The sequence below is a fragment of the Salvelinus alpinus genome, chromosome 3 (genome assembly GCF_045679555.1).
Source record: "Salvelinus alpinus chromosome 3, SLU_Salpinus.1, whole genome shotgun sequence".
NCBI classification, from domain to species: Eukaryota; Metazoa; Chordata; class Actinopteri; order Salmoniformes; family Salmonidae; genus Salvelinus; species Salvelinus alpinus.
The window spans coordinates 30019235-30046889 of record NC_092088.1 but is presented as its reverse complement, the minus strand read 5'-3'; the positions used below and the strand labels follow the sequence as shown (position 1 = coordinate 30046889).

At 40.5% G+C, this 27655-nt stretch overlaps 1 protein-coding gene across 1 annotated transcript in view; it reads left to right on the top strand.

Moving 5' to 3' along the window:
- Positions 1–13168: 13168 nt before the first annotated feature.
- Positions 13169–27655, top strand: part of LOC139570538 (alpha-tectorin-like) — a 56006-nt gene continuing 41519 nt past the window's right edge. The window contains exons 1-2 of the mRNA XM_071392484.1: positions 13169–13249; positions 13417–13440. Coding sequence (XP_071248585.1) covers positions 13204–13249; positions 13417–13440 — 70 coding nt within the window. The 5' untranslated portion in view covers positions 13169–13203. The remainder of the gene's footprint in view (positions 13250–13416; positions 13441–27655) is intronic.

Below are 27655 nucleotides of genomic sequence, written 5' to 3'. Positions count from 1 at the left end.
GGCAACTGGGCCTTTTATACCCTAAGCATGATTGGCGGTTAATTGCTTAATTAACTCCGGAACCACATCTGTGTAAATGCACCTGCTTTCAGTATCCTTTGTATTCCTCATTTGCTCAAGTGTTTCCTTTTATTTTGGCAGTTTCCTGTAGCTCTCCATGTACTCACCTAAGATTGTACTTTTCTATACCACGTATCTTATGACTGTACAAAACCAAAATTTCCTTATATTTGTGCATAATACAAATCTGCCAATGGTATACATACATGATAGAACTGTAATACAGAACTCAGATACTCTGAATCTACACAGAGAGCCGTATTGGTGTATTATCCAAAAAGTAGTTATTGTAGGGAAAATCTAAAAAAGTTGTGATATCAGGTTTCTCTAGAGACATAATATTAAGTAATGCATATCATCATAGGGTGGAGGGGGACCTGTTGCAGTGATCTTGTCCTGAAAGACGGATCACCTGCCGAGATGGAGCACCTTATGTACTCGCATTGGTTATAACTGGTTATTACTAGGTATGAGCGTATACAAAATCCAAATTACAGTTGATTTAGTTGCAGTCAAAACACCTTTTATAAAAGTCTGTCAGTGGTATGAATACTTGGTAGAACTGTAATACAGAAACCAGCTATTCTCTGAATGTACATATAGTGCTGTATTGGTGTGTATTCTCAGAACAAGAAAAAATTCTATATAATACCAGAATTCCTACAGATATGGGATCTTAATTTGAGACAGTTTGCTACATCAGGAAAGTGCTCCTGCAGCAACAGGAAATGTCAATTATTATGTGGATTATAATTAATGGACATTTTTGTAGGGGTTGATAAATGTTTTAAAGCAAATCAAGTCTGAATTTTTATGCGTAAATTATAAACTTAAGAATCCTTTTTAAACCTCGAATACTCTACAAGTTAACATTACCTGCTGTGCAGGACGTTTCCTGCAACAACAAGGTGACCAAATTAAGATCCTACATCTGTATAATATTTTACATGTCACTTGTTAAGATATTTTGGTTGCTATACAATTTGATTTAATGTGACTTTGAGGATTTGGGCTTACTCTTTTAAGCATGCATTAACCCCTACCACTCCCATTGTTTCGCTAACAGTTGGAAATCCACATAAGTAAAATATGTTGGAAGCTTGAGGATTAAAGCTAAATTCTCTGCAAGAGACACAAAAAGAAAAGAAAACCCTCTCCTATATGGAATGTTGCTTGATCTGCATCTTATTTTATCAATAGAAAAGAAAGAGTGGATGTAAAATGTTTTTTGGGGGGTCATGATCTAATTGTAATTTTGTGTGTGGATCTGTCTTGAAATCTCGGGATTTCTGTTTGAAAACAACCCAGAGAAGATGTTGTGCATCAGTTACAATTTTACATTAGGCTTCAATCAGGCTTGTATATATTTTTTTTGTGATTTACTTTCTAGTTGTTTTTCCTCAGAACTGTCCTCATTGTTTTTCATAGGAATTTGTACAGACACACACAATGTAAACAAAAAATTTCAACCATAAAATTGAAAAGCAGTTTTTTGGGGGGGCCGCTCGGCCCTGGGAGAGAATAACCAGAATGTGAAAACTAAGTATAAAATCTAATATTTCACTACGGTTTTTACCTGGCTGCAAATTAACCGTTTCTTTCCTGTAGACATGTCTGGTAATGCTTAGTTATTGCCGTTTTTTTCTTCCCAAAGGAATAAACCACAGCTATTTTGTAATGAATGCAGCACAGTCTTGGTTCATTGTGTGATAACATGTTTTGTATTCATACCACTTGACTTATTCCACATTTTGTTGTTAGACGGAATTCAAAATGGATTAAATAGATTTTATCACCCATCTACACACACTACCCCATAATGACAAAGTGAAAACATGTTTTTAGAAATGTTTGCACATTTATTGAACATAAAATACAGATATCTTCCATACATAATTTTACACCCGTAAGTCAGTACATGTTAGAATCACCTTTGGCAGCGATTACAGCTGTGAATCTTTCTGGGTAAGTCTCAGAGCTTTGCACACCTGAATTGTACAATGTTTGCACATTTATTATTTTTACACTTCAAGCTGTGTCTTGCCATGGATTTTCCAGTAGATTTAAGTCAAAACTATTAACTAGGCACATTCAATGTCCTCATGCTAATCAACTCCAGTGTATATATTTGGCCTTACGTTTTAGGGTATTGTCCTGCTGAAGGTGAATTTGTCTCCCAGTGTCTGTTGAAAAGCAGACCGAAAACGGGTTTTTCTCTAGGATTTTGCCTGTGCTTAGCTCTATTTGTTATTTTTAACCTAAAGTCCCTAATCCTTGCAGATGACAAGCATAGCCATATCATGATGCAGGCACTACCATGCCTGAAAATATGAAGGGGTACTCCGTAATGAGTTGTTGGATTTGCACCAAACATAACAATTTGTATTCAGGCCATAAAGTGAATTTCTTTGCGAGATTTTTTGCAGTTTTACGTTTGTGCCTTATTACAAAAAGGATTCATATTTGTACTTATTTCACTGCCATTTAGGTTAGTATTGTGGCGTAACTACAATGTTGTTGATCCATCCTCAGTTTTCTCCTGTCACAGCCATTAAACTCGTGTTTTAAAGTCACCATTGGCCTCGTGGTGAAATCCCTGAGCGGTTTCCTTCCTTTCCGGCAACTGAGTTAGAAAGGACTAGAGGTCGGCCGATTTTAAGTTTTCATAATCGGTAATCTGCATTTTTGGACGCCGATTTATATTTCACTCCACGAGGAGAATGCGTGGCAGGCTGACCACCTTTTACGCGAGTGCAGCAATGAGCCAAGGTTAGTTGCTAGCTAGCATGAAACTTAACTTATAAAAAACAATCAATCTTAACATAATCACTAGTTAACTACACATGGTTGATGATTACTAGGTTAACTAGCTTGTCCTGCTTTGCAAATAATCAATGCTTTGCCTGTAAATTTATCATCGAATCACAGCCTACTTCGCCAAACGGGTGATGATTTAACAAGTGCATAAAAAAACACTGTCGTTGCACCAATGTACCTAACCATAAACATCAATGCCTTTTTGTAAATTAATACAGAAGTATATATTTTTAAACCTGTATATTTAGTTAAATCAAATCAAATTTATTTATATAGCCCTTCTTACATCAGCTGATATCTCAAAGTGCTGTACAGAAACCGAGCCTAAAACCCCAAACAGCAAGCAATGCAGGTGTAGAAGCACGGTGGCTAGGAAAAACTCCTTAGAAAGGCCAAAACCTAGGAAGAAACCTAGAGAGGAACCAGGCTATGAGGGGTGACCAGTCCTCTTCTGGCTGTGCCGGGTGGAGATTATAACAGAACATGGCAAAGATGTTCAAATGTTCATAAATGACCAGCATGGTCAAATAATAATCACAGTGGTTGTCGAGGGTGCAACAAGTCAGCACCTCAGGAGTAACTGGAGCAGCAGCACGGCCAGGTGGACTGGGGACAGCAAGGAGTCGTCATGCCAGGTAGTCCTGAGGCATGGTCCTAGGGCTCAGGTCCTCAGAGGGAGAGAAAGATAGAGAGAGCATACTTAAATTCACACAGGACACCGGATAAGACAGAAGAAGTACTCCAGATTTAACAGACTGACCCTAGCCCCCCGACACATAAACTACTGCAGCATAAATACTGGAGGCTGAGACGGGAGGGGTCAGGAGACACTGTGGCCCCATCCGATGATACCCCCGGACAGGGCCAAACAGGCAGGATATAACCCCACCCACTTTGCCAAAGCACAGCCCCCACACCACTAGAGGGATATCTTCAACCACCAACTTACCATCCTGAGACAAGGCCGAGTATAACCCACAAAGAACTCCCCCACGGCACAACCCAAGGGGGGGCGCCAACCCAGACAGGAAGATCACGTCAGTGACTCAACCCACTCAAGTGACACACCCCTCCTAGGGACGGCATGGAAGAGCACCAGTAAGCCAGTGACTCTAACCCTATCACAGGGGCTGAGGCAGAAAATCCCAGTGGAGAGACAGCAAGAGCGGTTCGTTGCTCCAGTGCCTTTCCGTTCACCTTCACACTCCTGGGCCATACTATACTCAATCATAGGACCTACTGAAAAGATGAGTCTTCAATAAAGACTTAAAGGTTGAGACCGAGTCTGCGTCTCTCACATGGGTAGGCAGACCATTCCATAAAAATGGAGCTCTATAGGAGAAAGCCCTGCATCCAGCTGTTGCTTAGAAATTCTAGGGACAATTAGGAGGCCTGCGTCTTGTGACCGTAGCGTACGTGTAGGTACGTACGGCAGGACCAAATCGTAAAGATAGGTAGGAGCAAGCCCATGTAATGCTTTGTAGGTTAGCAGTAAAACCTTGAAATCAGCCCTTGCCTTAACAGGAAGCCAGTGTAGAGAGGCTAGCACTGGAGTAATATGATAAAATTGTCTGGTTCTAGTCAGGATTATAGCAGCCGTATTTAGCACTAACTGAAGTTTATTTAGTGCTTTATCCGGGTAGCTGGAAAGTCGAGCATTGCAGTAGTCTAACCTAGAAGTAACAAAAGCATGGATTAATTTTTCTGCATCATTTTTGGACAGACAGTTTCTGATTTTTGCAATGTTACGTAGATGGAAAAAATCTGTCCTTGAAACAGTCTTGATATGTTCGTCAAAAGAGAGATCAGGGTCCAGAGTAACGCCGAGGTCCTTCAGTTTTATTTGAGACGACTGTACAACCATCAAGAATAATTGTCAGATTCAACAGAAGATCTATTTGTTTCTTGGGACCTAGAACAAGCATCTCTGTTTTGTCCGAGTTTAAAAGTAGAAAGTTTGCAACCATCCACTTACTTATGTCTGAAACACAGGCTTCCAGGGAGGGCAATTTTGGGGCTTCACCATGTTTCATTGAAATGTACAGCTGTGTGTCATCCGCATAGCAGTGAAAGTTAACATTATGTTTTCGAATGACATCCCCAAAAGGTAAATATATAGTGAAACCAATAGTGGTCCTAAAATGGAACCTTGAGGAACACCGAAATTTACAGTTGATTTGTCAGAGGACAAACCATTCACAGAGACAAACTGATATCTTTCCGACAGATAAGATCTAAACCAGGCCAGAACTTGTCCGTGTAAACCAATTTGGGTTTCCAATCTCTCCAAAAGAATGTGGTGATAGATGGTATCAAAAGCAGCACTAAGGTCTAGGAGCACGAGGACAGATGCAGAGCCTCGGTCTGACGCCATTAAAAGGTCATTTACCACCTTCACAAGTGCAGTCTGAGTGCTATGATGGGGTCTAAAACCAGACTGAAGCATTTCGTATACATTGTTTGTCTTAAGGAATTTTCTAAACATTTTGAGAGGAATGGAAGATTCGATATAGGCCGATAGTTTTTATATTTTCTGGGTCAAGGTTTGGCTTTTTCAAGAGAGGCTGAGAACTGAGCTTTGGAGGAATACGCAGATTTAAAGAGGAGTCCGTAATTTGCTTTCTAATGATCATGATCTTCTCCTCAAAGAAGTTCATGAATTTATCACTGCTGAAGTGAAAGCCATCCTCTCTTGGGGAATGCTGCTCTTTAGTTAGCTTTGCGACAGTATCAAAAATAAATTTCAGATTGTTCTTATTTTCCTCAATTAAGTTGGAAAAATAGGATGATCGAGCAGCAGTGAGGGCTCTTCGATACTGCATGGTACTGTCTTTCCAAGCTAGTCGGAAGACTTCCAGTTTGGTGTGGCGCCATTTCCGTTCCAATTTTCTGGAAGCTTGCTTCAGAGCTCGGGTATTTTCTGTATACCAGAGAGCTAGTTTCTTATGACAAATGTTTTTAGTTTTTAGGGGTGCAACTGCATCTAGGGTATTGCGCAAGGTTAAATTGAGTTCCTCAGTTAGGTGGTTAACTGATTGTGGTTAACTGACTCCTCTGACGTCCTTGGGAAGGCAGAGGGAGTCTGGAAGGGCATCAAGGAATCTTTGGGTTGTCTGAGAATTTATAGCATGACTTTTGATGCTCCTTGGTTGGGGTCTGAGCAGATTATTTGTTGCGTTTGCAAACGTAATAAAATGGTGGTCCGATAATCCTGGACTATGAGGAAAAACATTAAGATCCACAACATTTATTCCATGGGACAAAACTAGGTCCAGAGTATGACTGTGACAGTGAGTAGGTCCAGAGACATGTTGGACAAAACCCACTGAGTCGATGATGGCTCCGAAAGCCTTTTTGGAGTGGGTCTGTGGACTTTTCCATGTGAATATTAAAATCACCAAAAATTTGAATATTATCTGCTATGACTACAAGATCCGATAGGAATTCAGGGAACTCAGTGAGGAATGCTGTATATGGCCCAGGAGGCCTGTAACCAGTAGCTATAAAAAGTGATTGAGTAGGCTGCTTAGATTTCATGACTAGAAGCTCAAAAGATGAAAAGGTTTTTTTTTTTTTTTTTTGTGTAAATTGAAATTTGCTAAAAGAAATTCATGTTAGCAGGCAATATTAACTAGGGAAATTGTGTCACTTCTCTTGCGTTCTGTGCAAGCAGAGTTAGGGTATATGCAGTAGTTTGGGCTGCCTGGCTCGTTGCGAACTGTGAAGACCATTTCTTCCTAACAAAGACCGTAATTCATCTGCCAGAGTTTTACGTAATTATGACATAACATTGAAGGTAGTGCAATGTAACAGTAATATTTAGACTTATGGATGCCACCCGTTCGATAAAATACGTAACGGTTCAGAATTTCACTGAAAGAATAAATGTTTTGTTTTCGAAATGATAGTTTCCGGATTTAACCATATTAATGACCTAAGGCTCGTATTTGTGTGTTTATTATATTATAATTAAGTATATGATGTGATATTTGATAGAGCAGTCTGACTGAGCAGTGGTAGGCAGCAGCAGGCTCGTAAGCATTCATTCAAACAGCACTTTGCTGCGTTTGCCAGCAGCTCTTTGCAATGCTTGAAGCACAGTGCTGTTTATGACTTCAAGCCTATCTACTCCCGAGATTAGGCTGGCAATACTATAGTGTCTATAAGAACATCCAATAGTCAAAGGTATATGAAATGCAAATGGTATAGAGAGAAAAGGTCCTATAATAACTACAACTGTCAGGACCCGGTGTGAGAAACAGTCACTAATAGTCGGCAGAACCCAGAAGATGAGGCAGACACAGCAGTACTAGAGACGGTGGTTTAATCAAGGTAAAAGATCTTCAGGCAAAAATATAAATCCACAACGTCAAAAGTAAAGCCAAGAGAAAAAATGGATATCCTCCAAAATACAAAGAAAATCCACAAAGTGGTAAGAACAGCAGGGAAAAAACAAACCTCAAAAGACTAATCAAAAATAAACAAGAACAAAACCAGAGAACCTCTGGAAAATCCAACAAGAGAAATATATGTTAACAGCATGGCTGGGGGTGGGTGCTAACATACAAACACAGCCAAAGAACTGAGGAACACAAAGGGATTAAATACCTACAAGGAAATGACACACAGGTGCAAATAATAATTAGAACAAGGGAAAAACAAAAGGTTCAAAAAAGGCGCAATGGGGGCATCTAGTGACCAAAAACCTGAACAATCCTGGCCAAATCCTGACAACAACCTAAAACTTCTTAACTGGGAATATTGAAGACTCGTTAAAAGGAACCACAAGCTTTCATATGTTCTCATGTTCTGAGCAAGGAACTTAAACTTTAGCTTTTTTACATGGCACATATTGCTCTTTTACTTTCTCCAACACTTTTTGTTTTTGCATTATTTAAACCAAATTGAACATGTTTCATTATTTATTTGAGACTAAATATATTTGTATGTATTATATTAAGTTAAAATAAAGGTGTTCATTCAGTATTGTTGTAATTGTCATTATTACAAATATATATATATATATAAAAAAAAATCGTCAGATGAATCGGTATAGACTTTTATTTGTCCTCCAATAATTGGTGTCGGCGTTGAAAAATCATAATCGGTCGACCTATTTAGAAACATAAAAAACGTGTGTTTTTTCTCCCATTTCATTGCATTAAAAACCTCCACTCCTCTCAATAAAGGCTTTTTTTGTCCTGCCCAATGCAATCGGGAAGTAGTCAAGACTGTCGATAAAAGGTTTGGCTCCTGAGATCGCTTGAAAGTCAATCTTAATCATCAAAGCTTTATTAAAATATAAAGCTTGAGATGAGTAGAACAGTGAGCTGACATTCCCTTTTAATCTATGCATTGTAGGCAGGCCCACATTACTTTGGCCATGAAGGTCCCGTTTTGGACGTGCGTAAAACCCTGTCCATGATGTGTCCATGCCCATCATGAAACGAGAGAGGAGAATTTTGGTGAAGTGATCTGTAACTTGTAAGAACTGCTTGTTTTCCATTTCATATGTTCAAAACCCAAGCCCTCCCTTAGGCCTACTATAACGAAGGCTCGTTCAACAACAATGCAATTGTTTTTTTATCCTGACGATTTATGATATCATTACATTTTACACTTATTTATTCTTGTTGTTTAAAAAAACAGTGGTTGTTTTTAGTTACATTTTATTACAACCAATCTTATTCTAATTATTTACCTTCCTGGTTGGATGGTTACAACGTCCTTGGTGTGCATGAAATGCAACTTCTGGAGATGTGTGAATGCAATCTGATCTGTAAAATGGTTCTGATTATGTTCATAAAACATAGGCCTATTTGGGAGCAGTTTAACAGTGATTGGACATTCTCCCCTTCTCTTTATATTGGATCTTTGACCAGCTGCTGTGAAAAGTTTGGATGTGCATAAAACCCTCATAGTCTGCAATGTTTTACAATGATATGCTCATGGGGAGAAACTATTGTGCCTGTAAGTGTGACAGTGTATTTAAAACAAGTTTTGTAAAAAATTTGACTAGAATTATTCATTATCTTTTTAGGCCTTATCTATAATGAATTCAATAATGCTTATTGACAATGTTTGGCATGCCCATGGTCAGCCATAATGCAATTTACAGTTGGCCTAGCCCCTATATCCATGTGAATGCTGTTGAAGCCATGCAATTACTTAGAACAATGTGGACTGCATATGGGTTCAAGTTAACGTATTTAGCAAAGATTGGTCTACATTTTGTTATTTAGTTTCTGTAAGCCATTTAACAAACTATAACGGACTACATTGGTATTGGAATTGATTCCAAAGCAATACATAAAATACCGTAAATACACAACTGGAAGCAACCACATATTTTGCCATGGAGCACATTCTGATTGGCCAAGCCTCGACACACCCACAACTTGATTATTCCTCAAAACCCATCTCTTTCGGCCAACATAAGCAAGTGCGCTGATAATTGTGATAGTGAAAATGTGATTTTTTTAAAATACATTTTTTCTATATTTGCAAAATAAAATAGAAAAACCTGTTTTTGCTTTGTTATTATCAGGTATTGTGTGTAGATTGATGAGGAAAATAAATGTTTTCATCCATTTTAGAATAAGGCTGTAATGTAACAAAATGTGGAAAAAGTCAAGGGGTCTGAATACTTTCCGAATGCACTGTAGAGCCCTATGAGTCTGCTTTGATGCTTGCTGAGGAGAGGTGTACACAACATAGAGGCTCTTCCTTTCATGTAATAGCTTTGTGCTGCATCTATTCACTGCAGTTATTTCATCTCATCCAATATTAAAAGACAAAAAACGGCAGCAGTGTGTCCCTTTTGTCTACATGCACCACAACACAATGCAGAACCGAAGCCAGAACGCAGTAGTCAGCGCATTTATACATAGGCACAGACCGTTTACACTAACAATTAAGTTCCATTCATGAACATAGTAGCTTAATGTGTAGTGGGTAATTGTATAGCTTATGTGTTTATAGATCAACTGAGGTGAATGAAGCTACACCAACCAATGTGATAATGGCTGGGGTAATTTTTGCTGTTCTTCAAATAGCATTTAACAGTTTTTAAATGGTATAGAAATGCAGTAAATTAGCTTAAACTTTCTTAAAATTTACTGGATGGGGAGGATACCCAAAACTTACCTTTTGGGTCTTTGCTTGTAGCTGGTAGTTACCTTGTCGTTGTTATTTCATTACTGTAGTTAAGTAATTATTATGTCACTTACTGGTCATTTCTTTATAGTTTCACCATAGTTTCAGTCTACCTACAGGGCGTTGACACTGTATTTTAAAGAAAAGATTGGTTCTCCTGTTATCAGGTAAATTACTATTACTTTCTTAATAGTTTCACCATTGTTTCTTACTATTCATATCTTTATACATACTGGTATGTAGATCTGACTTAATTTCATGCAATTTCTCCCCAGACACATTAACACAATCACAAGTAATTAACCGGGATTAAAAATGGTAATTTAATACATACAGAATGATCTGTTAGTAGAACAAGTATTTTATTAACAAAAGTGAACAAATATGCTTGCTTTCAATGAAACTTTTTTTGTTGCAGTTTTACAGTTAATTTCCTGCAATTCTACACATTTTGCCATGACTTCTGGCATGTTAATACGATATCGGAGTGAGAGAGTGACTAACAAAATCTATGGGGGCCCCCTGGAGGTCAGGGCCCCCTGGGCACGTGCCCTGCGTGCCTGTCCGATAATTCGTCCATGCTTACTACTTAAAGCTGCAATACTTAACTTTTTGGGCAACCAACCAAATTTACATAGAAATGGCAGTTAAAGATCTGTCATTCTCATTGAATGGATGTCTAAGAAGCTGTAGATCTGTTCTATATGCGCTATTTCTATGCTCCCCGGTCTTCAGTTTAGTTTTTGCCTCTTTTACTTTCGGGTTTTGTACACCAGCTTCAAACAGATAAATACAATATTTTTGGTTATGGGAAATATATTCTGCAGCGGTTTAGATGTAACAATGATTCTCTACACTATACTTCCTTGTTTTGTCACAAACTGAAATTAGGAAAACTATTATTAACATGTTTTGCAACGAGAAAATAGCGGAGCGATTTTTGCATAGTGCATCTTTGTAAGTTTAAATAGCTGTCTAGACTGATAAATTAGTCTAGTTAATCACGTTTTTTTACCGACACGGGCTAATTGAGCGACTGTCAGTGAGTGACACAGTAACTAGAGGAAAACTGCTGATGCACATCCAAGTTTCGAAATTGCACATTGTGTATTCTAACTTTCAACAGTAAATTGAAACCCCGACTCAGTGCTGTCAGTGCTGAACTGAATGTCAGTTAGAAAACAGAATGGTGTCATAATGTATTATATATATTTTTTCAACATTCTTTATGAATTTAAAAGCAAACCAAGAAGTAATCATCTAGTATTTCTAGTGTCTGTATATTTTAGCTGGTAACGTAACTGATTAGTTCGTTTTTTCTCCAGATTACATGTAGTAAGTACTCCCCAACCCTGAATGTAAACCATATGCCATGGCCATCTTCGTCACCAGATCTCAATCCAAATGAACACTTATTCTGATTCTGAAGCGGCACCTGAGATATAATTTCCCACCACAATTATCAAATGCGCCTCGGAGACCAGATGCTGATAACAGGTTACCCATCAGTTGGTGGTGGTGGGGAGGTGGAAGACTGAGGACGCAAAACAGCAGGGGAGAGACACAAGGGGTGAGTTGACATACAGTATAAATACTCCCGTAGATGTATGTCCATTGTTTGAAAGAAAGGGAAGTGATTATAGCATGAGTGAGCTCATAGGTTAATCAGCAAGCGTGGTGGAATTGCCTTAGGGTGCCATGCACATAGGCTGACTTTTAGGTGAATGGCATTCCACAAGCTTGCTAATGGGAAAGAGGAGAGACGTGAAGCGATGCTGATGAGTGACATTATTGACACTACCAACACTATCACTACCGTCCCTGTGGTTGGCGTCCTGCGGCTGGAGCCGAACGCGCTGGGGAGAGGGTACTGTCACGAATGCTCGCTCTCCGGCGCTCTAATTCGTCATGCTTCCGCGCCTCAGCCGGATCGACAGGTCGTCATGCTTCCGCGTCTCCGCCGGATCGACAGGTTTCCGCGCCTTAGCAGAGGTGACCAGTCCGCTCCTGATACCCGGGATCTTGGTCGGCGTTCTGCGGCTGGAGCCGTGCATCGCGGAGGGGGTACTGTCACGAGTGCTCCCTCTCTGGCCTCTAGATCATCAGGCTGCTCGTTATGGCGCGTACCTGTTACGCGCATCTGCACATAATGACACTCACCTGGACTCCATCACCTCATTGATTACCTGCCCTTTATTTGTCACTCCCTTTGGTTTCTTCCCCAGTCGTCATTTTTTCTATTTCATGTCTGTGCGTTGTTCGTGTTTCTTGTTTTAATTTATTTATTAAACGATTCACTCCTTGAACTTGCTTCCCGACTCCCAGCGCACACGTTACACTGCCCCTAAAAACCAGCGTTAGAAAGTAATGTGACACAAAGATTATCTCAATGAATGGACATAGACTACTCATCTTAAACCACATATTTGTGGATAGAAATACGTCAGGTGGAAAATGTGTCCGAAAATTCTGTAAGCACGGAATACAGATCCACAAGCACTTTTTGAATAAGCAAATTCACATTCCACAGTTGTAAATGTTAGGGATTTCTGAATATTTGCTCACAAATCGTTTTACATTTATTCAAATTGTAATTTTATTTGTGAGCTATGTTGAATATATTTACAGATTATGGATTTATGTGTGATTTATTTTTACATACTGTATTCACGGATTATGGTTTACTTTGTGAAATATTTGTATACATTCACAGATCATAGTTTTCTTTGAGTTATGTTCAATAGACATTCTTACATAATAAAGAAACAAATCTAACCCCATAGAATATTTTTTCAATCTTACAAGAAAGCCGTTGTTCTCATACAGTACACATATGAGGAAGCAATTTGTTTTTGCCTTTGTCACGCGAGTGTTTCACAGGAATAGTCAATGAATTATTGTAACTGGTGAGACAACCGGTTTGCAGAGTTTTCGATCCAGGTGCATTCCACCACAGAAATGAACAGTATATAAGCCTAGTGTCCAATTGTACCACATACATGAGGGTGAATCCACAGAAACAGGTGAGCTCATTAATACAACATGTAAAAGGTGCATGAAATACATTTTAAGGATGGGATAATAATATTAATGGTTTCTGACGATTGTGGTAATGATGATTATCATCTTTTCTCATAGATTTGAATTATCTTGGCCATTGAGCTAGTGACAATGGGGAATCAAACCATGCTTTTGGTGCTGCTTTTGTTGATGATGAGTAAGTATTGTCTCTTCTCAGTATGAAGCTGATGAGAAAAGCTGGTGTTGAATTGCACACGTTTACCTTTGTCCCCACTTCTATTTAGTCTATAAGGCTATAAAACCAACTTATTTTTCCATATTAATTTCCCTTTCCTGAAAATGTTATCTTTGGTATCTCAACAGGTAGGGTGACCAATGCTGTTTCTGGTAAGTTTACCATGTCTAATAACTGATTTCAACCCACTTAGCAAAACAAACAATTCCCTTTAAGGGATAGTTTCTCAAAATGACGATCTAGTCGTAATTGTTTTCTTACCTTGAGTGGAGTTATGCGACTGTATTATATTTTTAATACGAGCTCTATGGAATGTCCTGTGAAGTAAACTATGCCTACAGTGTCATAGTTTACTTCATGTATGAATAGTCACCCTAAAATAGCTCACACAGTTCGATTACATTTATATTGCAACAATATCACTCAAGAAAATCTGTGTTTGACTTTGAATGAAATGTTTTGGAACATAAATGTGTTTAATCATTTTAAAACTCCTGTAAGAAAACAATTAAGATTGAGTCAAAATTTGCTTCAGTAAGAGAAGGTTGTTCTGAATGTGCAGAATGCTGTCTGCACACTTCGTAATAGTCATTGTTTTATCTTATTTGACAAAAATCCATTATGACAAGGTGTAGACAATGCATGTGATAGAGTAAAAGGCCAGTTTATACTTGGTCTGTAGATAATTAGAATGTGACACTGATCAAAACTATATTTAACTTATACTCCGGTGGAATGACTGTGGACCGTTGCTGCGACTTTTGGTTTCCTTGTGGAGGTTACTGGGCGGGTACAGCAATAAGACCAAATCCATCTGTGACGAGACAGTGCAGGAGTTCTAAAATCCTCAGATAGAATGACCTACTTTTATTTAGTCACACTCACAACCATAAGCTATTTTCTGTATGCTCGCCATTACTTTGTAAATGATAATAATTTTCCTGTAAAATTAAGACGTTGTCAGCTATACTTAGGTCATTATTTGAACTGGCTAGCCAGTTAACTTTAGCTAGATGACATGTTTTGTATTTTATTATGGATCCCAATTGGGATCCAGCAATATTAAGGATTGAAAGAAACCATATCAGTGCCCCATGCTATCATCGGTGGTCTCTGATTGAACTCTAGCTCAGTGTTTCTCAGCCCACGCAGTCCCTGGGATGATGCTGACTGGACCCTGAGATACGGATTATATTATGTAACTGCTACAGTGCTAGTTTTAGTGCAATGATGAAACACCGCTGCTTGCTGTTGCCTGGTACAAAAAAAACGGTTTCGAAATACTGCACTAGCTAGCAAACAGCATCAATCTCTATGTCTCAGTTCACATGAAGGCATTGCTGACATTTAATGGGCATATATTAGAGCTGGTTTTAAAGTTTCCTCAATGTCCTGATGCAAAATAAATGTACCCGACATTCTACCATAAAATCTGCGCATCATTTGACTTTGATATCAGAACTCACTTGATTTCCTTTGCATTATTAGAAGCAAAAGTAACTTGCCATTGTGTTTGTTGCTTATAGTGCTCTCCGCGCAGCGCGATGCAGGCAAAAAGAGGATTTCGGCAATGTGAGGAACAGTTGAAGAATAATACATTATGAATTTATTTAATTTAAAGGTGCTATGCATAGATTTTGGGGGGTGTTTTGCATTGTAATTTCAGAAGTATCTCCATAACATATCTGGTGCTAATAGTGGAATGATAGTGGGTTGATTTTGTCCATCCACAACAGATGCGATCAGGACCCGCAGGTTGAAATATATAAACTAACTCTGAACTAGAGGTCGACCGATTATGATTTTTCAACACCGATTCCGATTATTGGAGGACCAAAAAAAGCCGATACCGAGTAAATGGACAATTTTTTTAATTTATTTGTAATAATGACAATTACAACAATACTGAATGAACACTTATTTTAACTTAATATAATACATCAATAAAATCAATTTAGCCTCAAATAAATAATGAAACATGTTCAATTTGGTTTAAATAATGCAAAAACAAAGTGTTGGATAAGAAAGTAAAAGTGCAATATGTGCCATGTAAGAAAGCTAACGTTTAAGTTCCTTGCTCAGAACATGAGAACATATGAAAGCTGGTGGTTCTTTTTACATGAGTCTTCAATATTCCCAGGTAAGAAGTTTTAGGTTGTAGTTATTATAGGAATTATTGGACTATTTCTCTCTATACGATTTGTATTTCATATACCTTTGACTATTGGATGTTCTTATAGGCACTTTAGTATTGCCAGTGTAAGAGTATAGCTTCCGTCCCTCTCCTCGCTCCTACCTGGGCTTGAACCAGGAACACATCGACAACAGCCACCCTCGAAGCAGCGTTACCCATGCAGAGCAAGGGGAACAACTACTCCAAGTCTCAGAGCGAGTGACGTTTGAAATGCTATTAGCGCGCACCCCGCTAACTAGCTAGCCATTTCACATCAGTTACACCAGCCTAATCTTGGGAGTTGATAGGCTTGAAGTCATAAACAGCGCAATGCTTGAGGCATTGCGAAGAGCTGCTGGCAAAACGCACAAAATTGCTGTTTGAATGAATGCTTACGAGCCTGCTGGTGCCTACCATCGCTCAGTCAGACTGCTCTATCAAATCATAGACTTAATTATAACATAATAACACACCGAAATACGAGCTTTAGGTCATTAATATGGTCGAATCTGGAAACTATCATCTCGAAAACAAAACATTTATTCTTTCAGTGAAATACGGAACCGTTCCGTATTTTATCTAACGGGTGGCATCCATAAGTCTAAATATTCCTGTTACATTGCACAACCTTCAATGTTATGTCATAATTACATAAAATTCTGGCAAATTAGTTCGCAACGAGCCAGGTGGCCCAAACTGTTGCATATACCCAGACTCTGCGTGCAATGAACGCAAGAGAAGTGACACAATTTCACCTGGTTACTATTGCCTCCTAACCTGGATTTCTTTTAGCTAAATATGCAGGTTTAAAAATATATACTTCTGTGTATTGATTTTAAGAAAGGCATTGATGATTATGGTTAGGTACAGTCGTGCAACGATTGTGCTTTTTTCGCAAATGCGCTTTTGTTAAAACATCCCCCGTTTGGCGAAGTTGGCTGTCTTTGTTAGGAAGAAATAGTCTTCACACAGTTCGCAACGAGCCAGGCGGCCCAAACTGCTGCATATACCCTGACTCTGTTGCAAGAGAAGTGACACAAAGAAATTCATGTTAGCATGCAATATTAACTAAATATGCAGGTTTAAAAATATATACTTGTGTATTGATTTTAAGAAAGGCATTGGTGTTTATGGTTAGGTACACGTTGGAGTAACGACAGTCCTTTTTCGCAAATCCGCACCGCATCAATTATATGCAACGCAGGACACGCTAGATAAACTAGTAATATCATCAACCATGTGTAGTTAACTAGTGATTATGATTGATTGATTGTTTTTTATAAGATAAGTTTAATGCTAGCTAGCAACTTACCTTGGCTTCTTACTGCATTCGCATAACAGGCAGGCTCCTCGTGGAGTGCAAGAGAGGCAGGTGGTTAGAGCGTTGGACTAGTTAACCGTAAGGTTGCAAGATTGAATCCCCGAGCTGACAAGGTAAAAATCTGTCGTTCTGCCCCTGAACAAGGCAGTTAACCCACCGTTCCTAGGCCGTCATTGAAAATAAGAATGTGTTCTTAGCTGACTTGCCTAGTTAAATAAAGGTGTACATTTTTTTAAATATATATTTTTTAAATCGGCCTAATTGGTGTCCAAAAATACCGATTTCCGATTGTTATGAAAACTTGAAATCGGCCCTAATTAATCGGCCATTCCGATTAATCGGTTGACCTCTACTCTGATCCAACTATATTAATTTGGGGACAGGTCGAAACACATGAAACATTCATGGACATTCAGCTAGCTAGCGTGCTGCTGTTAGCTAATTTGTCCTGGGATATAAAAATGGGGTTGTTATTTGATCTGAAATGCAGGATCTTTTGTAGAATTTTTACACATTTTGAGTCATACAAAATTGTCTGTTCTCTACTCCGACAATTAATCAACAGATAAAAGGAGAAACCTAGTTAGTTTCTAGTAGCCGTTCCTCCTTCAGTCTTCTTCTGTGGACTTTATATGGCGGTTGGCAACCAACTTTAAGGTTAATTTTTAATCACCCAAGTGGATATTTTGCTCCTAAAAACCAATGAGGAGATGGGAAAGGTGGAACTTGCAGCACTTCAAGCATATAACTATTTTAGCGCCTGGCTACGCAGACAGCGCGCGAGCAGTTAGATGAAATTATTGAACAACAAGTAGTGACTCATCACCTGGATTCGGTCTTCTGTAGCAACATTTGAATTTCATTTTTTTTTTTACATTGGATAAAAGTAGAGACTCAGAGCTACAAAATTGAATATCATACACTGAGACAACAATGGGAAAGTAATTATGCTTTGAAAGTTGAACAACTTGTAAACTCACTTTTGAGAAACCCGTCTTTCAATGTTTTGGTACTACTATTGTTCACAGCCTCTTAAGCCTTCGCCCCACCCATCTCTTTAAGGCAGTGCTTCTCAATTATTTTCTATTACGCCCCCCCTAGGAAGAAGTAAACATTTCGTGCCCCCCAACTCTCCGCCGCGACTGTAAATAGTATCATTTGTCTATAAAATTGTTATAAGTACACCTCTGCATAACATTGTATCCTTATTAACATTAAAGAAAACAAAAAAACAAAAAAATATAGATCAACTTACAACAAAGAATAACTTTATTAACATTGTTTTTTAGTCTGTAACAGAAAAGACTTAAAGTGCATCAATTTGCCTGAAAAAAAAAAAGAAAAAAAAAATCCTTATTTAAACTGTAAACATTTTTTGATCATTTGATACTGAAAAATACAATTAAATATAATCAATAAATAATAATACATTTAAATTGATCAGCAACATTAACTCAGGAGCACAAGATATGAAACACTTTGACCTATAAAACAAAAATGAATAAAACAATTTGTGCTGATTTTTTAAAATCAAAATGAGGCAGTCAGGATTAATGGCTACAATGAGCACGTTTTGCAGAGCACAGCTTTTCGAAGCGGGGTTTGAAGCATGATACTGCAACTCTCAGCTCCTGCTCAATGTTTAGCTGGGACCTGTACTTGGTCTTCAGTGCAGCAACAGCAGAAAAGCCAGTCTCACAAAGATAAGATGTTGCAAAAGGAAGAAGAATGTCCATGGCCCTCTGCCATAAGAGTGGATACTGCCTCTCTACACTCAGCCAGAATTCACTCAGTGTCTGTGATATGAACCTCAGTCTCAATATGGAGTCAGACGTCATATCAATGAACTGGTCCTCCTCTGCAGAGCTGAAACCAGTTGGAGCTGGTGCATTGAAAGGATCTCTCACCCAGTCATATTGGGAACTGTTTTCAGGGAAGTACTTTTTAAAGAATCCCATCAGTGATGAAATATGCTCCTTAATATATGGAATCACTGAGGTGGCATCATAGTCAGTAGTCTCAACAAATTCATGCAGGTTCTCGAATTAATCAGTATTTCATTCATCAAGTCGCCTGCCCCACATTGCAAGCTTTCGAGTGAAAGAGCTGATCTTGTCTGTGACCTGAGGGAGGTGTTTATCTTTCCCTTGAAGCTGTTGATTTAGTTAATTTAGCTTTCCAAATATGTCACTCAGGTAGGCCAGTTTTGCCAGGAAGTTCTCATCACAAATTTTTTCTGCGAGGTCATACTTGTGCTCCTGCTCCGAAAACATTCTTATCTGCTCTCTGAGCTCAAGAACTCAGGACAAGACTTTTCCACGTGACAGCCACCTTGCTTCACTGTGAAACAGCACCGCTTAATGTTCAGCTCCCATCTCCTCACAGATAGCAGAGAAGACTCTTGTTTTTAGTGGTCTGGTCTTTATAAAATTGACTACACCTACAATGTCAGTCATAACCTCACTTAATTCAGAGGAAAGGTGCCTTTATGCCAGTGCTTCTCTGTGTATAACACAGTGTGTCCACTCAGCATTAGGTGAGGCCTTCTTGATGAGTGCCCGAAGTCCTTTTCTCATCCCTGCCATGGTCTGTGCACCATCACTGCAAACACCAATGCAGTTCTCCCACTTTAGCCCATTCTCAGTCAGGAAGCAGTCCAGCATTTTGAATAGCTCTTCAGCTGTGGCTCTGTCTATGACATATTTACAAAAAAGTAGATCCTCACACAGGGAGTTTGTCATGTCAAAACGTACATAAGCGATAAACAAACAGTCTTTTTTGCTGTCAGTTGCTTCATCGAACTGTAAGGCAAAACGTTTGTCTTTGAGTTTATCTACCAGCTGTTCTTTAAGATCGTTAGCAATGTCATTTATACGTCTGGCGACAGTGTCATTGGACAGAGGGTTAGATTTTATTTTTTGCAGCACTTGCGTCATCCAGCATGACAGAGACCATGTCTAATGCTGCAGGCAGTATCAGCTCCTCTGCTATGGATAGTTTTTTTTTGCACTGAGCAATTTGGTACGCCACCTTATATGATGCTAACAGTGCTCGCTGGTTTACTGAAGTAGCATTCACAAAGCGGGACGATTGTTGGCAATATTCGGCACGTTTTCGCTGAAAAAACTCAAGCGGCTTATCAGCGTGATTGGGGTGTAATGTCTTTAAGTGACGCCTTAATTTATTTGGCTTCATGCTGTCCACTGCCAACATTTTTAGACACAGTAAACATACCGGTCTTTCCTCCTCTCCCACCTTAGTCACAGTGAAGCCAAGCGCTACATACGCTTCGTGATATTTCCTCGTCTTAGCTTTCGGGAGACTTACCTTTGTCTCATTATCTCCGTCTCTCTCCGCCTTTCTTTTCATCCCTGTTAAATATTTTTCCATGGTGTCTCTTAAGGGTTTGTTATCTGCACTTCATATCTCCTGCTCTGCTGTGTGCTCTTGTTCGGTGCAAAAAAAAACTACTCCCTGCGTCAAAAAAAAGCATGTTCCCCGGGGTCACACACCCTGGCATCGCTCCGGGGGGGGGGGGGGGGGGGGGCGCCCCACTATTTGAGAAGGACTGCTTTAAGGGTTGATCTGTGCGTTCTGTACTAACTTGCCAGCTACTTCCAGACATCTAAGAGAGAGAGCAGCTCACTGAACATTATTCGCCCTAGCAGAGCTGGTTAGGCTGCTTTGTTATCCAGAGCGTTGGTGACTGCAACTGTGCTGTCAGATTGTCCTTTCGTAAATTCAGAGCGTTTCGCGTTCAGAGCGCACACTGGACGCTCTGACAAATAAGTAGGGCTGTTCCGAAAGCTCTGACCTCACAATGACAGTCACGCTCCCAGTCTATCTGGCTAACATTGGCTAGCTTCCTCCAGACACATAATGAGAGAACACCCCACTCTGACCATTTTACTCACTCCAGAGTGATTGGTCGAGCCATGTTGAAAATGTGTAATATATACCCATTGATTCCTTAAAGAATATACAGTGTCATGTGTTGACTATCATTAAATGTGAAGACTTATTTATATCAAATCATTTCTCTAGGTTGAAATATTACGTGATGAAACTAACCATGTAAACATAAATTAACTAGGAAGTCAGGGCACCACGGAAAATGTTAAGATTTACAGAGTTATAATTTTCAGAAAATAACTCTTCAGATATTTTAATATATGATCGATTAGTCTTATATAAATGAATTATTAATACCTCATCAGTTCTCATTATTGAACGTCGCAAACACTTGGATATCTGCACGAACCCTACTTTCCATAATGAATCAGCAATATACAAATTGTATTAATAATTGATTTACTAACTAACTAAATAATCACAGAAATACATGACAAACAAACAGTAGATATTGGTTACTAACAATGATAGAAAAGTCCCTAGTGGGCTAAGCCGATATGACAGCTTGGTAGACAAAGGAAATGGGTGGGGATTGAGAAAGAGCGGGAATGACTAAATGGATTCACTACACACAGTCTATAATTATATTAATTGAAATGCTAATCCTTTCGAGAATATTTGCAATGCATATATTTATGCCCGTATGTCATTGTTGTCTTTTCTGTTGGAATCCGGTCCATCTGCGGGAGAGTTCATCAGAGTCTCTGGTTAACTTTCCCAGAAGTCACAATGTCTTTTGTGGTTGTAGGTGTGTCACGATCGTGTGGAGGAGAGACGGACCAAAACGCAGCATGTGGAAAATAAGCCATCTTCCTTTTATTATAGAAGAAGGCAAAACGAAACAAAACACTTACAAACTAACAAAACAAATAAACGACCGTGAAGCTAATAAACGTAGTGCACACACACAGGCTACAAACGTTCAGACATAGACAATTCCCCACAACAAACTAAAGCCTATGGCTACCCTAAATATGGCTCCCAATCAGAGACAACAGAAACCAGCTGTCTCTAATTGGGAACCCATTCAGGCAACCATAGACTTTCCTAGACAACTACACACAACATAGACACTGCTAGACAACTATACTAAACATAAACCCAACTACTCTAAATAAACCCCCTAAACCTTACAATCACCCTGGACACTACAAAACCCACATAAATACCCATGTCACACCCTGACCTAACTAAAATAATAAAGAAAACAAAGAATACTAAGGCCAGGGCGTGACATAGCCCCCCCCCCTTAAGGTGCGAACTCCGGGCGCACCAGCACAAAGTCTAGGGGAGGGTCTGGGTGGGCATCTAACCACGGTGGTGGCTCAGGCTCAGGGCGAGGTCCCCACCCCACCATAGTCAATCCCAGCTTATATCTCCCCCTACAAATGACCACCCTCATATTACCCCCACTTAATCTTTTGGGTAACATCGACACAAGGGGCAGCACCGGGATAGAGGAATAGCTCAGGACAGAGGGATAGCTCAGGATAGAGAGGTAGCTCAGGATAGAGAGGTAGCTCAGGATAGAGGGGCAACTCCGGACTGAAAGGCAGCTCCGGACAGAGAGACAGCTCTGGACTGAGGGGCAGTTCTGGATAAATAGCCGCTCTGGGCTGAGGAACAGCTCATGACTGGCTGACGGCTCTGGACGCTCATGGCTGGCTGACGGCTCTGGACGCTCATGGCTGGCTGACGGCTCTGGACGCTCATGGCTGGCTGACGGCTCTGGACGCTCATGGCTCACTGACGGCTCTGGCAGATCCTGTCTGGTTGGCGGCTCTGGCAGATCCTGTCTGGTTGGCGGCTCTGGCAGATCCTGTCTGGTTGGCGGCTCTGGCAGATCCTGTCTGGTTGGCGGCTCTGGCAGATCCTGACTGACGAATGGCTCTAGCGGCTCCTGACTGACTAACGGCTCTGACGGCTCTGGACAGACGGGCGGCTCTACTGGCTCGGGACAGACGGATGGCTCAGACGGCGCTGGGGAGACGGATGGCTCAGACGGCGCTGGGGAGACGGATGGCTCAGACGGCGCTGGGGAGACGGATGGCTCAGACGGCGCTGGGGAGACGGATGGCTCAGACGGCGCTGGGGAGACGGATGGCTCAGATGGCGCTGAGGAGACGGATGGCTCAGACTGATCCTGTCTGGCGGAAGGCTTTAGCGGCTCCTGTCTGGCGGAAGGCTCTAGCGGCTCCTGTCTGGCGGAAGGCTCTGTAGGCTCATGGCAGACGGGCGGCTTTGCAGGCTCATGGCAGACGGGCGGCTTTGCAGGCTCAATACAGACGGGCAGTTCAGTCACCGTTGGGCAGACGGCAGACTCTGGCCGGCTGAGACGCACTGTAGGCCTGGTGCGTGGTGCCGGAACTGGAGGTACCTGGCTAAGGATACGCACCTTCAGGCTAGTGCGGGGAACAACAACAGGGCACACTGAGTTCTCAAAGCGCACTATATGCCTGGTGCGTGGTACCGGACTGAGGGCACGCACCTCAGGACGAGTGCGGGGAGAAATAACAGTGTGTACAGGACTCAGGAGACGCACAGGTGGCTTAGTGCGTGGTGCCGGAACTGGAGGCACTGGGCTGGAGACACGCACCATAGGGAGAGTGCGTGGAGGAGGAACAGGGCTCTGAAAATGCACTGGAAGCCTGGTGCGTGGTGTAGGCACTGGTGGTATTAGGCTTGGGCGGGGAGGTGGCGCCGGAAATACCGGACCGTGCAGGCGTACTGGCTCCCTTGAGCACCGAGCCTGCCCAACCTTACCTGGTTGAATGCTCCCCGTCGCCCGACCAGTGCGGGGAGGTGGAATAACCCGCACCGGTCTATGTAGGCGAACCGGGGACACCATGCGTAAGGCTGGTGCCATGTAAGCCGGCCCAAGGAGACGTACTGGTGGCCAGATATGTAGGGCCGGCTTCATAACATTTGGCTCAATGCCCAATCTAGCCCTACCAGTGCGGGGAGGTGGAATAACCCGCACTGGGCTATGCACCCGTACAGGAGACACCGTGCGCTCTACTGCGTAACACGGCATCTGCCCGTACTCCCGCTCTCCACGGTTAGCCTGGGAAGTGGGCGCAGGTCTCCTACCTGCCCTTGGCCCACTACCTCTTAGCCTCCCCCCAATAATTTTTTTGGGTAGTACTCACAGGCTTTTCAGGCTTCCAGCCACGTCTCCTTGCTGCCTCCTCATATCTCCGCCTCTCTGCCTTCGCTGCCTCCAGCTCAGCTTTGGGGCGGTTATATTCTCCTGGTATTTCTCGGTCCAGAATTTCCTCCCAATTCCAATAGTCCAGTGTAGGTGGGTCCTGTTGTTGTTGCACACGCTGCTTGATCCGATGATGGTGGGGAATTCTGTCACGATCGTGTGGAGGAGAGACGGACCAAAACGCAGCATGTGGAAAATAAGCCATCTTCCTTTTATTATAGAAGAAGGCAAAACGAAACAAAACACTTACAAACTAACAAAACAAATAAACGACCGTGAAGCTAATAAACGTAGTGCACACACACAGGCTACAAACGTTCAGACATAGACAATTCCCCCACAACAAACTAAAGCCTATGGCTACCCTAAATATGGCTCCCAATCAGAGACAACAGAAACCAGCTGTCTCTAATTGGGAACCCATTCAGGCAACCATAGACTTTCCTAGACAACTACACACAACATAGACACTGCTAGACAACTATACTAAACATAAACCCAACTACTCTAAATAAACCCCCTAAACCTTACAATCACCCTGGACACTACAAAACCCACATAAATACCCATGTCACACCCTGACCTAACTAAAATAATAAAGAAAACAAAGAATACTAAGGCCAGGGCGTGACAAGGTGGTTAGAATGCATACTTCAGAGTAGAGGTCGACCGATTATGATTTGTCAACGCCGATACCGATACCGATTATTGGAGGACAAAAAAGCCGATGCCGATTAATCGGCAGATTTATAAAAAAAAAAAAATATATATATTTATATATCATACACACACACACACATTTTTGTAATAATGACAATTGCAACTAGACTGAATGAACAATGAACACTTTTATTTTAACTTAATATAATACATAAATACACACACACACACACACACACACACACAGCTCTGAAGTGACAATGATACTGAAGAGTCTGCTTAGGAGACAAATACTCTCAACTGTTTGAATAAAAATATAGTTTAAGTTACCTGTGATGAATGTTGAAAACAAAAACTGTAATTTCTATATGCAGGAAATCCTATTTTAATAATGGGCATGGTAAGAAAGTGCGAGTCATAATTCCCATGACACCTTCTAGCAAAATCTGAAAAGCGGTTCCTTCATTTATTCCATAGGATATTTTTAGATTCACTTAAAATAAGGTCTGTGTTTCGTGTAGGCTTACACCACCTTGCCAATTTTATAACTGTGTAGATATCCATAGGACAAGGTAACTCTGATCAATATTGGCTAAATATAAGCGAAGATCATTTTTTTTGTAGAGTGGATTTATGAAAATATGTTGACAAACGTTACCTTATCCTAGTGAGATTTACACGGGTATCAAAACGCCGAGGCGGTTTAAGCCTGCACGAAACACAGACCTTATTTGAAGTAGATCAAGACATTCTCTATGGAAGACATGAACGGTAAAATAACGAAGGAACCCCTTTCAAGTTCAACCGCAAGTTATTACAGGAATTATAACGCGTCTACGACTATTTCTCTCTAAACCATATACCTTTGACTAATCCGGAAACTATCACCTCGAAAACAAAACGTTTATTCCGTTCTGTATTTTATCTAACGGGTGGCATCCATGAGTCTAAATATTCCTGTTACATTGCACAACCTTCAATGTTATGTCATAATTACGTAAAATTCTGGCATATTAGTTTGCAAAGAGCCAGGCGGCCCAAACTGTTGCATATACCCTGACTCTGCGTGCAATGAACGCAAGAGAAATGACACAATTTCACCTGGTTAATATTGCCTGCTAACCTGGATTTTTTTTTAGCTAAATATGCAGGTTTAAAAATATATACTTGTGTATTGATTTTAAGAAAGGCATTGATGTTTATGGTTAAGTACACATTGGAGCAATGACAGTCATTGATTGATTGTTTTTTATAAGATAAGTTTAATGCTAGCTAGGAACTTACCTTAGCTTACTGCATTTGCGTAACAGGCAGGCTCCTCGTGGAGTGCAATGTAATCAAGTGTTAGAGCATTGGACTAGTTAACTGCAAGGTTGCAAGATTGGATCCCCCGAGCTGACAAGGTTAAAAATCTGTTGGTCTGCCCCTAAACGAAGCAGAACGTTCCTAGGCCGTCATTGAAAAATAAGAATGTGTTCTTAACTGACTTGCCTAGTTAAATAAAGATTAAATAAAGGTGTAAATTAAAAATAAAAAAAATCTGCAAATCGGCGCCCAAAAATACCGATTTCCGATTGTTATGAAAACTTGAAATCGGCCCTAATTAATCGGCCATTCCGATTAATCGGTCGACCTCTACTTCAGAGTACCATTAGGAAATATTCTCATAGAATAGATATTTCGGCGCTTGTCGGTGTTCTCGTACTAGATTTACGAAATTTCTAGCTGCAGACTAGTAATTGTACGTTTAAGATTTGCTCTTATTCTGTAGTGATCGATAGTCTCAAAGTTGAACCATTCCAGCTGTGTAGCCAAAACTACATATGTATGGTCTCTGTGGCCTATAGAATTGTAGCCATGTCCAGGCCTTCTCTGACTTAATGTACATTTTGTAGGAAGTAGGTTTAATACTCTGTGGAAAATAGGGCGGTTCTATGACACCTAATGTGATGTCTGGCTCCCGGGGGTGTGGCCACTGACTAGTTAATCTTTATATGAAAATCCATACTCTCATTTAGAAGGTTAACATCACATTACATATTTTCACAAATAGTTTTATGTTTAAACATATACGTTTCACAATATTTAGATGTAAACCTGACAACTGGGAAATGTACACTTTAAGAGATGCAGTTATGTGTGTTTCCTGTCTTTCATGAGATCACCAAATGAAACACACTTGTCATAACTGTCCCTGAAGTGTCCACGGACCATTCCCACATTCACAAAAGTAGAAATATTTTTTAATTCTCCCATTTTGGGGATTAGGAGTTTGACCAAGTCTCTCTTTGTTCTCAGTACTGCATATCCAAAGGGAGAGAGGGTCCCTTCCAGGGACTATGATACTCCCCCAAGAACAGTCATGACAATGCCTCATGAGTTTAGTTCAACTGTCTTACCCCACCAGAACCCAACATATAAGCTTGTTTTACGCCATTGTTTGTAAACAATGTAATTGTAAAAATAAATATATAGCCTCAAACATAGTTAAAATTATACTTGTGATCTCATGGATGATCCATAGCTCTGTCTATTAATTTGAGCTTGGTTACATTTTTCCAGCCCCATCCCTCAACTTTTTACCAAAACAGTGCTGGGGTGTCCACAGCAGATTGTATAATATCACACCACAATACTTAGCATTCCAACTACCCACTGAAAAGATTATTGCCAAAGGTGTTTATTTGTTATAGCAGGTGTTCATTCAATGGTATTAGATGTCCCCTTCAATGCTTTTGTTTACTTGCCAACCTTCATTGCCATCTTGGCAAAAGAAGTCTGCAAATATTTTGTTTGCCCAACCCATTCGGGCAGGTTGCTGTTGTCAAAGATACTGTATTTTAATCTCAACAATTAGAAATAATCTGTTAAAAGAACCTGTGTGACACACCCCTTGTTGTGACACATTCCTAATCTTGCCAGAAACATAGCTGAAAGACTGCCAAGAAGGCATGACTTCCTAGTAATATATGTGCTTTCAGGTAATTTGCGGGACAGTACAATGCCTTCAGCAAGTATTCAGAGCCCTTGACCTTTTCCACATTTTGTTACTGTAACGCTCGTCGTTGGAATGAGGTGAGGACCAAAGCGCAG